Source organism: Lytechinus variegatus, chromosome 11, assembly GCF_018143015.1.
Source record: "Lytechinus variegatus isolate NC3 chromosome 11, Lvar_3.0, whole genome shotgun sequence".
In the NCBI taxonomy this organism is placed as follows: domain Eukaryota; kingdom Metazoa; phylum Echinodermata; class Echinoidea; order Temnopleuroida; family Toxopneustidae; genus Lytechinus; species Lytechinus variegatus.
Window position 1 is genome coordinate 753,753 of NC_054750.1, and position 15,608 is coordinate 769,360.

Genomic DNA, 15,608 nt, shown 5'->3' on the forward strand with positions numbered 1-15,608 from the left:
CCCCCCCCACATCTTTTCAGGATAAAATGGAAGAGATGAAGACAATGCTTATAGAACTTCCATCCCTCTTCCGTTCCCTTAAGCATGTCCACCATCATCTATTTGGGATACCTCAAAATGAAATTCGTCTGACTACGATAACAGAAATGAAATTAACGAGGCCTCAGAGTCTGTAATAATATCTGCGTTGAGCAATCGCTTCGTATGTTGTCACGATGGACGAATAAACATGAATAATAATGGATCCGAAAAGGAAAACATGAGAGAAGAGTAGACTTGTGGGGACTTGGTGGCTATAGAACCCTCAATATCATAGCAAATTTATGTTGTCCTATGGGTTGAATGAGTTGATACAATTTCTCGTCATCGTGTTGACTTTTATTCGAATTTCTATAAATCTGGCTGATTTTATATACCTCTACTTATTTTATTTCACTTGATATCCGTTCATATCTTCACTCTCTCTGATTGGATTTGATTTGGAGGGTTTTTCCAAAGTTGACTTGAATTTGATTTATTTTCTTCATAGAATGTGTAAGTGAGAATCCATATATTCCAAGAGTATATGATAAGAAAAAATCAATCTTAATGTTTCAAATGCGTGGAATTGTAATACTTTCGGATAATTTAACCACTTTGACCCCATATTAACCAAATTGCGATCTAGGAATAATATTTGTGTGCAGCAAAATAATGCCATGCAATGAACATCTGATAATCCATATTCCTTAATACAACCTGCTAGAGAAGTCGAAAGGAATATGATAGTACTGAACCACATCAGTAGTAATGATGCGAAAGCTCTTAGAAGGTTAATGAGGAATATTGCTGAGTAGAAACGCAAGCAAAATGAGGCTTCAACTGAAACCGGTTATGAGCGATTCTCATTTCTTATAAGGCAAAGAGGACTGACAATACGGAAGATTGACATACCCGGGCTTTAAAAAACACTATGAATATTAAAGCATTATTATAATGTGAAAACTGTATTGATCATATCAATCAGATAATCTTTCTAATTAGAATATTAAAGTAACACACTAACACCATATAAAGGAAATTCAAGAGGTTTGTTTACGACCCTAATAACTGATTATTAATATACTTAATTATGAAGGGTTTGTGTGTATGTCATTGTGGATGAATGTAAGTGTGTGTTTTGGTGTGTGTGTGTTTTTTGGGGGGTGGATGCAGGGTTGTGTATGTTAGGGTAAGAGGAGTGTGTATGTGGTTGTTAAGGTGAGGGTGTTATCTTTTAGTGTTTTGAGTGTTTAATGGTAAGCCACTGCGTGAGTGGAGGGTCGCGTGTGTTGGTGTCAAGGTGAGGGTGTTATCTATCAAGAGTTTTGAGTGTTTAATGGTAAGCCACTGCGTGAGTGGAGGGTCGCGTGTGTTGGTGTCAAGGTGAGGGTGTTATCTATCAAGAGTTTTGAGTGTTTACTGGGAAGCCACTGCGTGATTGGGAGGGTCGTGTGTGTTGGTGTCAGGGTGAGGGTGTTATCTATCAAGAGTTTTGAGTGTTTACTGGGAAGCCACTGCGTGATTGGGAGGGTCGTGTGTGTTGGTGTCAGGGTGAGGGTGTTATCTATCTAGCGTTTTGAGTCGGTAATAGTCTAAGTGCTCCCAAGGGGGTGGCAGTTGATGGGGTATGGTACTATGAATCTTTCTCATGATTTTTTTTTCATTTGGGATCCAAGGGATGCGTAGTACAGGTTGGGTGGTATTTTGATGAAATTGTTTGCATCATATTTGCGTATGCTTTGTCGGGCAAGCAGTCATTCTAAGCACCTTTACAATCTACCTCCGTGAATTGGTTAAACCCTATATGGATAGTTTTCATCTGTTATGATTATAGAATGGCTCGAAAACTGCCTCCATAATTATCAATTTCCATGAAGCTGAAGAAAAAAAAAACGCCTTGGCGATTTTCATTAGAATGAAATAAATCGATCTTTATATCATGCATATAGCAGAGTGACCCACTTCTTGCTCCGTGAGCAATATTCTATGCATTGCTATGCGTAGCCCCCCCCCCCCGGTGATGAATAGTTCTTATAACCTTCCTTATTCCCTGTAATTGCATTACTCTTCACTGCATCTAAGCTAGATGCCCTCGGTTGCCATGGAGACTAAGATGCCCGACAACGTGGAGCGCTCTCTCTCTCTCCTCAGGTGATGGAGACTTCGCCCACTTTCTCTATAATATCCAAACCACAGTATGAATTATGCGGAAATAATGATTTTACAAGGGTATGAGACAAACGTGGAGGACTCAACATCCCATTCCCACTTTCTGCCCCCACTCCCCCCCCAACCCTCCTCCCTCTGTATGTCTGTCTGCCCTCTCTTTCATTCTCTGCCCGCCATGAGTCCCCCCCCCCAAAAAAAAAAAAATACACAATTGGCTTTCTATGTGTGATCGCTGGAAGGAATCGTCTCGATTCAATTACACTTAACTTGGTATCAATTTATTTTGCCTGGTTTTCCGTTTGTTTTTCAGGTATCAATTCTGTTTGGGGTATTACGATCACTTCAAATTGAACGTGCATGCAATATTACGCGAAGACGTAAGTATTCCACCAGCTTGAACCCTTTCACGTAAGTAAATAATGCAACACTTGGTCTATTTTATTTTCCAAGCGCTATGGTTTCATCTGGGGCCCGTTGCAGAAAGAGTTGCAATCAAACGCAACTCTAAAAATCATGCGCAAGTCCCGAATGCGCGTTGTTGATTGGTCGAAAATCAAATTGCGCGTGATTTTTAGAGTTGCGATTGATTGCAACTCTTTCTGCAACGGGCCCCAGGTCTACTTTAGGCATCTCGCCTGCTTAACTCCCCCCCCCCCCGCCATCGTCATTTGAATGTTATCAACGTGATCAAGGGATCTATTTGTTCTCTTCTATATGTATGTCCATTTCTGGGGGGGGGGGTATTCTAACAATCACTATACTCTACATGCATGTAACATATAAAAAGAGATACTCTTGAAACTGATAGACCCCCCCCCCCCCTTGTATAGTAATGTTCAGCCTCCTCCTTTTTATCTTATGCATTAAATTCAATTGCGGTGGGAAGCACAATGATAGCTTTATTATGGCAGACAATGTTTATTAAACTTTGTTTTTACTTTTGATGATAATGATAATATTCAATTGTTTGTACAGCGAAGATTACAGTTATTTCTCTATGCGCTCTGAAAAGTAGAATGAGAAAAAAGAAGAACAACCAAATTGAACCTTATACACCATAATACAAATCTAAGAAAGAGTTTAAAGAAATTTGAACGATATATGTTGCATCAATATTATGAAAATGTGTAAGTGTTGATAGAAAAAAATGTATGCGAGTGAGCAAAGCGAACGAGCAAATTACGATGTTTTTTTAAATTTTGGGAATTGCATTGTATAGAAACGATTTGAAACTCGTCACGTATAAATTAAAATAAATGAGATCAAATTGAAAACAATATTTAAATATCCTTACCCTACACCCGGGCTGAGAGATGAGCCCGAGTTCGCTGCGGATTCATTTGTAATGAATTCACCCTTTTCTTCTCCCGTTCTCATTCGTTCTCCAATATCTATACTCGCTGTATTTGTTTCTTATTCCCAACAATCCCAATCCCCATAATCTTCCTCCTACCAGTGTTTCACTATTACATACAGTCACCGAAAATAGAAAAGCCACAGTACGGCAGTCTCTAGTCACCCTATATTTCAATCATCTGTTCAAATTTTAGAAAGATTTCAATTCCCCCCCCCCCCCTTTGATTGCAAACCTATTATAACGTTGGAGTTTTAAGAAGACAAATGCAAATAACATGAGAAAAAAATTACAGTTTTTGTGTTTTTTCTATGATATTTATGCAGTTTTATTCAACTCAGTGTGTTCCAACCAGTATTTGTAACAGTGATATAAGGATTGTTGTAGGCCTATTAATAGTCACAGTATTAGGAAAATGAAAAGAACAAGTAGTAGTAGCAGTAACAGCAGATGTTGTAGTGGCAGTAAAGTATTGGAAGTAGTTAGATTTGGGTAGAATGATAGAAACAGGAGTGGTGGTAATAGTAGTAGTAGTCATAGTAGACGAAGAATTAGAAGAAGAGGAAGAAAAAAGAAGAAGAAGAAGAAGTAAAAGTAGTAGTAGTAGTAGTAGTAGTAGTAGTAGTAGTAGTAGTAGTAGTAGTAGTAGTAGTGGTGGTGGTAGTAGTAGTAGTAGTAGTAGTAGTAGTAGTAGTAGTAGTAGTAGTAGTAGTAGTAGTAGTAGTAGTAGTAGTAGTAGTAGTAGTAGTAGTAGTAGTAGTAGTAGTAGTAGTAGTAGTAGTAGTAGTAGTAGTAGTAAGAGAAGATATCCTAGTAGTACATGTAGTTCAATTAAATCTACTAGTAAGCGAATAGTGTTTTGTGTTTGATATAGCAGTGTTGGCAGTGGTGTAATGGTGGTGCTTGATAATAACAACAATAGAGTCATTAAGCGGGGTCAATTATGATACTAATGATTGCAATAATGGTTGATTGGTTTGATTATTTATCCAGTTCACTACAAGTAAAACTAACTTGTTCTCGTTCTTGGATGCTGATGCTGGATGAAGCTTAGAGGCGTGGCTAAAGAACTTGAGGACATCCTTCGTTGAGGTTTGGTCAGCATCGGAGGTGACCACTTTCTGAACAACTCGTCGTATGACCCTAACCACTTTGACCACCCGTTTAGGTTCGTCACCTGACTTCTTCTCCTCTTTTCCTTTCATACCAGCCAGCTGGTCACTGTTCCTACAACAACAAGAACAACAAACGTGAAATTTATAATCATGCGGGGTTTTTTATGTTTGTCATGAAAATCCTATTCAGAAATAATAAACTTCACCCAAAGTAGATACCTTGGGCATGTTAGGCGCGAAACTAAGGAAGTCATTATTTGAGTAGTTATCGATTCGGTTGAGACACAAGGTCTGTTTATAATTTCTCTAAAATCCTCACACCTCTTAAATTCATTATGTCATTCTCTTAGTAATACATAACAGGGACTCTTTGTAACAACAAATATCATGGATCTAGCTTACCCGACGATTATGAACCGACCGACCATTTTATCATATATGATAAAAACAACTATCAAATTTGCAGAACACCGTTCTTGATATGCTTTGGAATCTATTTAATGACATACACCATTTATTGTATAGTTACAATGACACATGAGCCGATATCTTGCCCTATATTATTCGACAAGTCAGACCAGTTGAAAAAAAAACAGAAATAAAGCTCGATGAGCAAAAAGGTCTGGAAAACTGTGAGAGACTTTCTCAAAAAACACCCTAGCTCTAAATCTATTACCATAAACTGTTAGAATTTGAACATTTTCGCTTTGCTAGTTTAGAATTCTGTAAATTTGTCGTGACGAAGAGAACAACCTAGAATGATACACCCAACGTATCGTTACCGCGCGTTATCCTTTCTTTCCGCGCTCCAATGCACCAATGCATTTTTAATTCCATCCCACGGAGGCTTTGAACCCTATTGACTATGCATTCCTGCAAAATACACGAACATTAACGAAACAAACAACATTTACCCGCTATACAATCGTAAAGCAGGTAAATAATATAATCAATGATGAAGTTGCAATGAATCCGTTGTAAGAAGGACCACTAATCGTGACAAAGATGTAGGTGAGATCATGGAGCATTCCATCAATATTTTTGTCCAACAAGTTGTCAGATCTGACAATCCTTCCTAGATTCTGATTGGCTGAGAGGTACTGTTACTATAGTAACTGTCTGATAAAACAGGATTTGTCGGAAGAAACGTCCGACAAGTCCTTTCATGAAACGCTAGCTACACAGATCCTCCCCAGACTCTCTCCTGCAATAACAACTCAACATGCGCCAACGTCCAAGTACCCTATAGCTCTCAGAGAAGCAGCAGTCACAAGCAGGGTGACCAGACGTCCCGTATTTCCCGGGATTGTCCCGTATTTTGCTCCTTTGTCCCGGCGTCCCGACAAACCCTTCCCGGGACGCCTATTTGTCCCGTATTTAAGAATATTGAACAAAATGTAGTTAATATATATTAATATTGATAATCATCAAATGACCAAGAGATGACGAAGCAGAGGTAACAATGAAACTACATGTACTGTAATTTGGAGATGTAATCGGTGGAACAAATTATTGAGTTTTCAGAACTAGATCTTGTTGTATGATGCCGCTATGTATCATCTAATTTTTGAATTTGACAATATTACACTTTGAAATTTTATTATCTAAAACATTTTAGTTTTTCAAAATTCTAAAAATGTATTAAAAAGCACCAAATATCATTATGATTTTTGTTAGATGACTGGATTTTTTGTTTGCTTGAAGTTTGAACTTTTTTCCTCTTTCTTTCTTTTGTAACATTCTTTGTTCATCTTTATATCCGTCCTACTTGCCCTTTTTTGTTCCATCTATCTTTATTTCCGATCTTTTTTTCCTGAACCTTTCTCTCTCTCTCTCTCTCTGTTCATTTGTCTTTCTTTCCTTCTTTCTGTTACTTTCCTTTATTAAATTTCCATTTTTTATTTCCTGAAATCATTCTTTCTTTCCTAAACTTTTCTTTGCTTCCTTCTCCCTTTCTCTTTTTTTCGTTCTTTCTCTCCTTCCATTATTTTCTCTTTCTTTCATTCTCTCTTCCCTTCATTCTTTCCCATAGGCGGCGGAAGCGGGGGGGACGTGTCCCCCCCTAAATTGTAGGTGGGGGGACGTTCCCCCCTAAAAAAAATTTCTATCCTTTTTTTTTTTTTTTTTTTTACTTGTCAATTTTTTTCCCTGCGTCCCCCCTAAATTCACGTGGACCCCCATTGAAACGTGTGTTGTCCCCCCCTAAAATTTAGGTTGATTACCTTTTTTTTTTTTTTTGCTTGTCAAATTTTTTTTGGGCACTTGTCCAATTTTTTACATGTGTCCATCCCATTTCAGGTAGACACCCCCAAAACTTTTTTGCTTCCGCCGCCAATGTTCTTTCCTCCCTCTCTTTCCTCCTTTCTTTCATTATCTATTTTATATTTCCTTCTAATTCTTTTCCCTTATCATTTATTTACCTTCCTTCCTTCCGTCCTTGTTTTCCTTCATTCCTTCCTGTTTTCTAATTTCTTTGTTTCTTTCTCCAAAGAATGAAAGAAACACTTTCTTTCCTTCATTCGTTCTTTCCACCCTTTTTTTCTTATTTTCTTTTTCCTTTCTCTCCTTTATTTTGTCTTTCACAAATTTATTCATCTTCCCTTCCTTTCTTTTTCTTTCTTTCTATATTCATTTCAAAGAATGAGGTAAAACCTTTTCTCTCTCTTTTATTCTAACTTTCTTTATTTTTTTCTCTTCTTTTTCCCTTTAGTTATTTTTTTTCTTTATTTCTTTTCAATTCATCTCTTTTCTTTCTCTCCTTCATTCTTTCGTTTACCCTCCCTTTCAATTCTTTACAATGTGTATCTTTGTTGATCCTTTTGTCGATTGTCCCGTATATCATTTTGTGAAATCTGGTCACCCTGGTCACAAGTGTCCTCTCTACATCGGGTGACGTTCTCTCTGGTGCCCCATTCCTACAGCAGGACATTCATGACAATTTCGTGAATGGTCCACCCTGTTTGTTGCTATGAAACAAGTATTCCACGATAAGGAAAAGAGATTATGACTCTTAGTTTAAGTGAACTCTTCGGTCTCCTTTCGCTTCTCAGATCATCCTGGTAAGCCTCCCCCCGGAAAAAAAAATGGCAGAAGCAAGTTTGCTGTGATTGTATTACGTACCAGTACCAGTGACAAAGCCATTCCAGACCTGGAGAAGGTATTCAGGAGATCTCTCTATGGGCTAATAGCAATTGCCAATCACAGAGCTTGCAAATAATATGGAATTGCATTTTTAGCCAAGGTTGACTCTATTCTGGACCATGTGCTTTTGGATTCATGGATGCACTGTCGGCAACAGCAGTTGGGTGACGAGGACAGGGTTCTAGCTTTAGGAACTTCAATCAAACGTCATTCCCGTGTACTCATAAACATGGCATCAGTATCTGACATCTCTGCGTTTACTGGCGAAGGAGTCAAACCTAAAGACAAATAAAAAAAAACTGTTTTGCTGGCTTTTCCAAAGTCGACAGTTGTGGTCAGCAGTTGAGCAGAAAGTATTTCAGACCACACTTCTCAAAGGTAGAAGACACCGAGACGATACCCTTGGTGCCGGATCAAACTACCATGAAAGAACTGTAGCCATTTTTAGAGTTGGACAGATGGAAAGTTTATATCGCTTCAAATGCCATATCTTTTATTTTATAATGTTTTTTCTTCTCAAGAACGGTAAACCAAACTTGCTTGAATGGATGAGGTGTATAAGAACACATTCAACTTGCATGTAGGCTATGCAGACGAAACTGATTCGGCACGTGTCTGATGTGAACAACGAGTTTATTCCTCGGAAAGATGCATCAAATAAGGCCATCGGCACAATTCTCCTGCAAGAATTTAATGGTGAGAAGTTTCCGACAGCGTACAGTCGTAAACTTCACTGACTAGTGAATATTCAAGAATGAGTAGTGCTTCGAGGTAGAATTCATCATCAACGTCGACCATCAGTCTATTTTGGCAGTTACGATGGCTCCGGGGCAAATCCTTTGTTTTGAAGGAAGTACACCGTCATCTTTAGAAGTATGACCTTGGGAACATTTCATCAACAGTTATGTCCGACATGTTGACAGATCTGACATCATTCCTAGATTCTGATTGACTGAGAGGCATCGTTACTATGGTAACTGTCCGATAAAACAGGATTTGTCGGATGAAATGTGCGACAAGTCCTTTCATGAAAGGTTCCCCAGGTGCCTAGATTGATGAGTTAGTATGTTTCCTTATTGTGATAAGGAGGTAGGGTGTTTTATGAAGATTTTCAGACTTTGGACAACATGATATCGGGGTTCATATCCATCAATCTACAACTTCCTCCCAAATATCAGCAGGGACAAGCTTTGATGGAGAAGTAGCCCCAAACACTCTTTGAGCACTGGAGAAATTTCGCAGATTATGTTTAAAGTCGTCCAATGTTATGTAGATAAGGAAAATTCACTTCAATGCCTACTTGGTATATTGTTTTACTTTCAGCTTGGAAAGAATAAAATCACATTTTTTTTCAAGTACTAGTATTACTTTTTAACCAACCGTTATATGAAACTATTCGTGACAACGACTCTCTGTTTGGTAATCTGTCATAAACTGCAACCATAACTTGTCGGTTAAACTTAACAAAACGAACTGATGGCCTCCTGGCAATTATAAAGTTGGTTAAGATTTTTTTAACCAACGGAAGTATGCTCCTTATTCATGGTAAACATTTTTTTTTTAGATTATAGTGGCATAATGATATATTCCATAGCAATGTAATGTGAATTTCGTTTGCCAGAACCGTATGAACACAAGAACCCAGTTAGATAGATAGAGAGAGAGAAATGGAAAGAGGGGGAGAGAATGGGGGGGGGGGTGGTAGAAAAGAAGCGTGCAATTTTTCGCTTCCCTGAAAATTGTCAGCATGATTATTCTCGGTATGGCAAATTGAAGAATGGCCTTCCCATAGTGTTTCTATGCATCGTTATCGCATAAATCACCATGGAAACTAGCTAATTACATGTCTTGATACAAATAAAGGCACAAATAGCCTGCTCATTTCTTCTCTTTGAATTATATCTTTTTGTTTAATGTGTCTACGAGAGGGAAAGAAAAGAAAGTTAGACAGGAATCAGAGAGAGAGAGAGTGATAAATAATAGTGGGAAAACGGGTGAATTTGATGTATGAAGAGAGGGGAGAATGGAAAATAGAAAAGTGAAGTGGAGTTGGGTTAAGACATTGATTAATAGACTGAAAATTAAGAATTTTTTGTATTATTTTAGGATATAATATGAGTATTTTCTAATAAAACGGTTATGTACTGAGAAAATAATGGACACAAAAGAGCATTCGTATTACACAGTTTTGACAAACGATCAAAGATGTCGAGCACAGTTGAGCGTTGCCTTTGTGCGATAATTATGCATTGCAATTCTTTACTTTGTAAAGGCTTGTCTGAGGATTTTTCGGACGTACGGCGCTACAATAAACTGTACTTGGCGGGTGTTTCACAAAGCTGTACGTGCAAAACCATCACTAATGAATATACCATTCGCCATAAGAAAGGATCACCAGTTGTTCTTAAGGTTGCTCTTAACTTACGAAAAGCTTTATGAAACACCCACCAGCACAGTATAAACGCTGTTTAAGATTTTATACAACACTTTACTATACTATATGAACCTTACAGTATTTGTATGACTATTCAAACAATCATGTTTACTTTATTGAAGATTAGATATTGAAAATTAAACTTTGTTGCTTACGATTTAAACACTTGTTTGAACTGTTTAAACAATTACTGTAAGGTTCATATAGTAAAAAGCGTTGTATATTTTTTTACTGCATGTGTGCGACCAGATTCCAAGCTTTTAATCACGTTTTCAAAAATTATTTTAAGATGTAACACGACATGGTAATATATATTTTATACTTTTTAATGCCCATCCACCTGTTTCTATTACATTCTATAATTCTATTACAGTCTTCTGTGAAATAGAACATGCTCATAGTCAGAAAACATTGACGCATTGGTCTCATGCTAAAATGGCAATATCACTGTAAAAAAAATCGATCGCTCTCTTGGCGCAGGCAGATTAGGTTGATTTATTGATGATCATAAACATAATTCATTTGATTTGATGTCTTCTTGTTTTAATGGAAATCACTTAATGGAGATAATGAATTAATTTTTTAACTTTCCGTGACTATTTGGCAAACAATCAACCCCATACCCTTCCCTCTACTACTGCTCTCTGTCAATAAGAATACCATGGTTTTATTAGATGTATATCTGTGACACTAGGCCTACCAAGCTTTCTATCGATCCAAGTGATAATACTTTGTCACAAGCTGACTTTAAAGGTCAAGTCCACTCCAAACAAAACTAGAGTATATTATGCTTATATACTTAACCATGATCCTTGCACACGTGAAACACGATTCGCAATTTGCGCTACAGAGAAAATGTTGCACACTTTTTTTTCACATGAAGAAAATCAATCCGAGATATGATTCTTAACAAGATGGCATATCACTGATAATTTCCCGAAACATTTAGGCTATTTTATTCAGAAATACAAAAATAAATTATATAATGTGTCAACTCGAAGTCTAGGTTAAGGTGATAATGAATGAATTGCAATCAGTATAGATGAAAAGTTACGGTGTCTTCGAAGGTTAGGTTTTTTAAAGTTGAAGTGCAAACTGACTTTAATGAATTGAGTAGTGGTGGACAATGAAACCTTCGAGTCGATTTTTGTAACAAATCGATCATGTCGATACAGCGACCTTCAGTGTTTATGCTTGACAACACAGGGAATAGGGAAAAGGAATCGCCTCTGCCATGTCTACGTCTATAGACGATGGTACAGAAGGAGACGAGTTGAGATAACGCGAGGGGTGAGAGAAAGGGGAGACGATGCGGTGGTAAGGGGGCAAAGAGATAAAGATACAGACATACACAAGAAGAATAAGAGCGACAGGAGAGAGAAGAGGGGGGTATGAGAGATGCGAGTCAGAATAAGAAAAAAAGGGGGCACAAAGATAAAGATACAGACATACTCAAGAAGAGTAAGACCGACAGGAGAGAGAAGAGGGGGTATGAGAGATGCGAGTCAGAATAAGAAAAAAAGGGGGCACAAAGATAAAGATACAGACATACTCAAGAAGAGTAAGACCGACAGGAGAGAGAAGAGGGGGGGGGGGGGGGTATGAGAGATGCGAGTCAGAATAAGAAAAAAAGGGGGCACAAAGATAAAGATACAGACATACTCAAGAAGAGTAAGAGCGAGAGGTGAGAGAAGAGGGGGGTATGAGAGATGCGAGTCAGAATAAGAAAAAAAGGGGCACAAAGATAAAGATACAGACATACTCAAGAAGAGTAAGAGCGAGAGGTGAGAGAAGAGGGGGGTATGAGAGATGCGAGTCAGAATAAGAAAAAAAAGGGGCACAAAGATAAAGATACAGACATACTCAAGAAGAGTAAGAGCGACAGGAGAGAGAAGAGGGGGGGGGGTTTGAGAGATGCGAGTCAGAATAAGAAAAAAGGGGCACAAAGATAAAGATACAGACATACTCAAGAAGAGTAAGAGCGACAGGAGAGAGAAGAGGTGGGTATGAGAGATGCGAGTCAGAATAAGAAAAAAAGGGGGCATAAAGATACAGACATACTCAAGAAGAGTAAGAGCAATGTGTTCAGGAGAGAGAAGAGGGGGGTATGAGAGATGCGAGTCAGAATAAGAAAAAAAGGGGGCACAAAGATAAAGATACAGACATACACAAGAAGAGTAAGAGCGACAGGAGAGAGAAGAGGGGGGGGGGTATGAGAGATGCGAGTCAGAATAAGAAAAAAAAGGGGCACAAAGATAAAGATACAGACATACACAAGAAGAGTAAGACCGATAGGAGAGAGAAGAGGTGGGTATGACAGATGCGAGTCAGAATAAGAAAAAAGGGGGCACAAAGATAAAGATACAGACATACACAAGAAGAGTAAGACCGACAGGAGAGAGAAGAGGGGGGGGGGGGGGGTATGAGAGATGCGAGTCAGAATAAGAAAAAAAAATAAGGTGATTCGTAACTAAGAGCATGTATACCATGTTGTTCAATTCAATTCAGTTTCAATTCAATCATGGTTTATTTCGTATAAAAACGATACATGTTACACAACCAAAAAGCTGAAATTAACATGTTGACAATAAAAATGTTCACAAGTCACAATGGGAAAAAGCAACAATTACAATTCAAACAGATACATGTAAGGATTTGCGATATACATAGATAATAAATGATTTTAGAAGAGCAAGTGCACATAAAAATCCATTAATAAAATAGAATGAAAAAAAAAATGTAAATACACTATTGAAAACTGATGAATATTAGATAATTAAAAAATCAAATATTAATTGGATTGAAATGGAGACTATATAAAATAATGGCAAAATTTTAAGTTGATTTCAATGCTATGAAAGTAAAAATTCATTCAGAACTTAGTAAATCAATGGAATATTGTAATGCACTTTTTCTCAAACGGATTACTAACATAATTCTCAGTCCATGGCTAGCAGGAAAATACATTCATTTTTATAGATCCCGAAATTGAATTATTTTTCCAGTGTTGTGTCATCTAGTATTCCTATATAGCTAGATTAGGGATGGTTACTCGTCAAAATCGTCATAGATAGGGATTATCTCTTTACTTAAATTTTACGATAATCAAGGCCTACCCTGAAACAAAATTCTCCTTAAAAAGGTGATGATGGGGAAAAGCTCCCTTAAAAGTTGACTGGATGTCAACACGGATTCTGATTTTAATTTCATTTACACTAATGACAGTTCTCTCATTTTTTCTGTCGATTTCGGAAAATGGGTTTTCCCCTTTTTAAAACAATCGTGCACCAAAGAGAAAAGACTTCCGTTCGCACTTTTTGGCAATCCATCTCTTCGCTCCCCGTGGAATGTATCCTTTGTGATTTCACTAATTTACATATACTTTTTTACATTAAAAGAAAGGAAATAGTAGCCAGGGATCGAAAGAAAATGGTTGATGAAGTAGTAGCTCGTCCTAGGAACCCTTTACATCCAATTGGAATGACTCAGTCGGGAACCCTTGAATATCATGAATCTTAATCCGAACACTTCAGAGACCGATTGGGGAAGAGCTTTAAAGGGGGTACTCTAGGCTGAAAATAATATAATTTGAATAGGTTAAGAAAAATCAGGCAAACAAAACAAACGATTGAAAATAATTATGACCAAAATCGGATAGGGAATGACAAAGTTATGATGATGATGATGATGGGTTCTTGTATAGCGCCGGTATCCGCCTCAGCTGGGCGCTCATGGCGCTTGCTCAAAAATACGAAACATCTCACAATGTCTTCAAACAGTGCTTAGGATCACCATTCAGACCAAACATGAAATAGACAAACCAATAAAATGAGTGATGAGCATGATATAGTATAAATGAATATAATGGAAGTAGCAGTCTGAATTGATCTAGTACTCCAAATGAATTGTCAGATATCATGAAGTGATTCCTATTGGCAAAATTAAATCCATTCATTACTAGTATGAATTTAATTGCTTCTACTAGAAATAATAAATAAGATGAATTTTTATCCAACCAGCAATACATGATCCATTCCCTGATGCAGAAAACAGCTATATCGTGCTTTAAAAAGTCCACGGGGGGGAGTAAATAAAAAATAATGCAAAAACTATATGTTATGACATGCTGTGGCGATGAGATATTTTTATTCATTTCAAGTCTGTCCATGTTTTGGTAGAAAGTTTATGAATATCAAACAGGTGGTTGCAGGGACATGGCAATTACAGAATGAGACCTAAACCTACAGATATTTGCACAATATCATGAACTTGGTAACAAAATATGCACGATAGTTACAAGAACGAGGTGGTTCATGAATCACGAGTCTTGGCTGATTTTGCAATCAATAAAATCTGCGATATGATCTTTTGATCCCTAGATGAACTTTGACCCATCACGCTCATGAACGCACATGTTATAGCATTTCTAAGATTTGCATTATCCCGGTGAAACAGTTAGAGGCGTGTCTTCATGAATATTTATTGAGCAAACTGATGTCATACACTGTTAGAAAATTTATCCTTAAACTAAAAGAAGTTCCTGCAGCAGAGTCTCGAGAACACCTGTAATCTTACCAGATTGCGTAATCTTACAGGAAATTGGTATTTGGTGTGTGAAATCTTACAAATTTCCTTAAATAAAACACTCTTTTCCCCTTTTTCTAACAGACCTGTTCTGTTAAATTGCAGAAAAATTCCTGTTTCATGAATTTAAAGAATGATTCTGGTATTGCTTTCTGCAAAATCTTCTTTTATTTTTCTGTAAAATCCGGGGTTTTTTTAACAGTGTATCCCCACTTGTTGTTATGTATTTTATTATACGAAATTAGGTTTATTATTTTTTCCCCTTCAAGAACCCAAAATATTGGAATAACAACTAATACATGTATAATGCATTAGAGATTCATTGCTGCAGCTTATTTCATTGCAAAGGAGACATATCATTCCCACTTGTATGAAAAAAATGAAACAATTATGATTTCATGTACAAAAATAAGAAAAAAGAAATTGGGGATCATCAGTCCATCTAATGAATATTCCTGAAGACCTCCATATACATGTAACTGTTTTCAAAATGTGTTGCTAAAATTTAAAATCCTATAACTTGGCTATTTTTTATCAGATTTTTGATGATATTTCAGCATTTTGCTCTGTTAATCTTACTCTATTTCAATTAATTCAGATATATAAATAGTTTTAGCCCGGAGAATCCTTTAATACAGGATTACGATACCCTTAGCTCAATTCTCGATGTATTTAATAATATATAGCAATATGAGGCGCCAATCTATCTAGTTGCCTATTCTGTGGCGCACTATTATATTACCCCGGCTGTAGCTCCAGCTGCTACTAGGCATTCAAGGAATTTATCCTG

General features: G+C 37.2%; 1 protein-coding gene across 1 annotated transcript in view; it reads right to left on the minus strand.

Moving 5' to 3' along the window:
- The window catches only part of LOC121424570 (alpha-N-acetylneuraminide alpha-2,8-sialyltransferase-like), a 61,590-nt gene that overhangs the window by 27,340 nt on the left and 18,642 nt on the right, over positions 1-15,608 (minus strand). Inside the window, exon 3 of the mRNA XM_041620298.1 lies at positions 4,559-4,771. Coding sequence (XP_041476232.1) covers positions 4,559-4,771 — 213 coding nt within the window. The remainder of the gene's footprint in view (positions 1-4,558; positions 4,772-15,608) is intronic.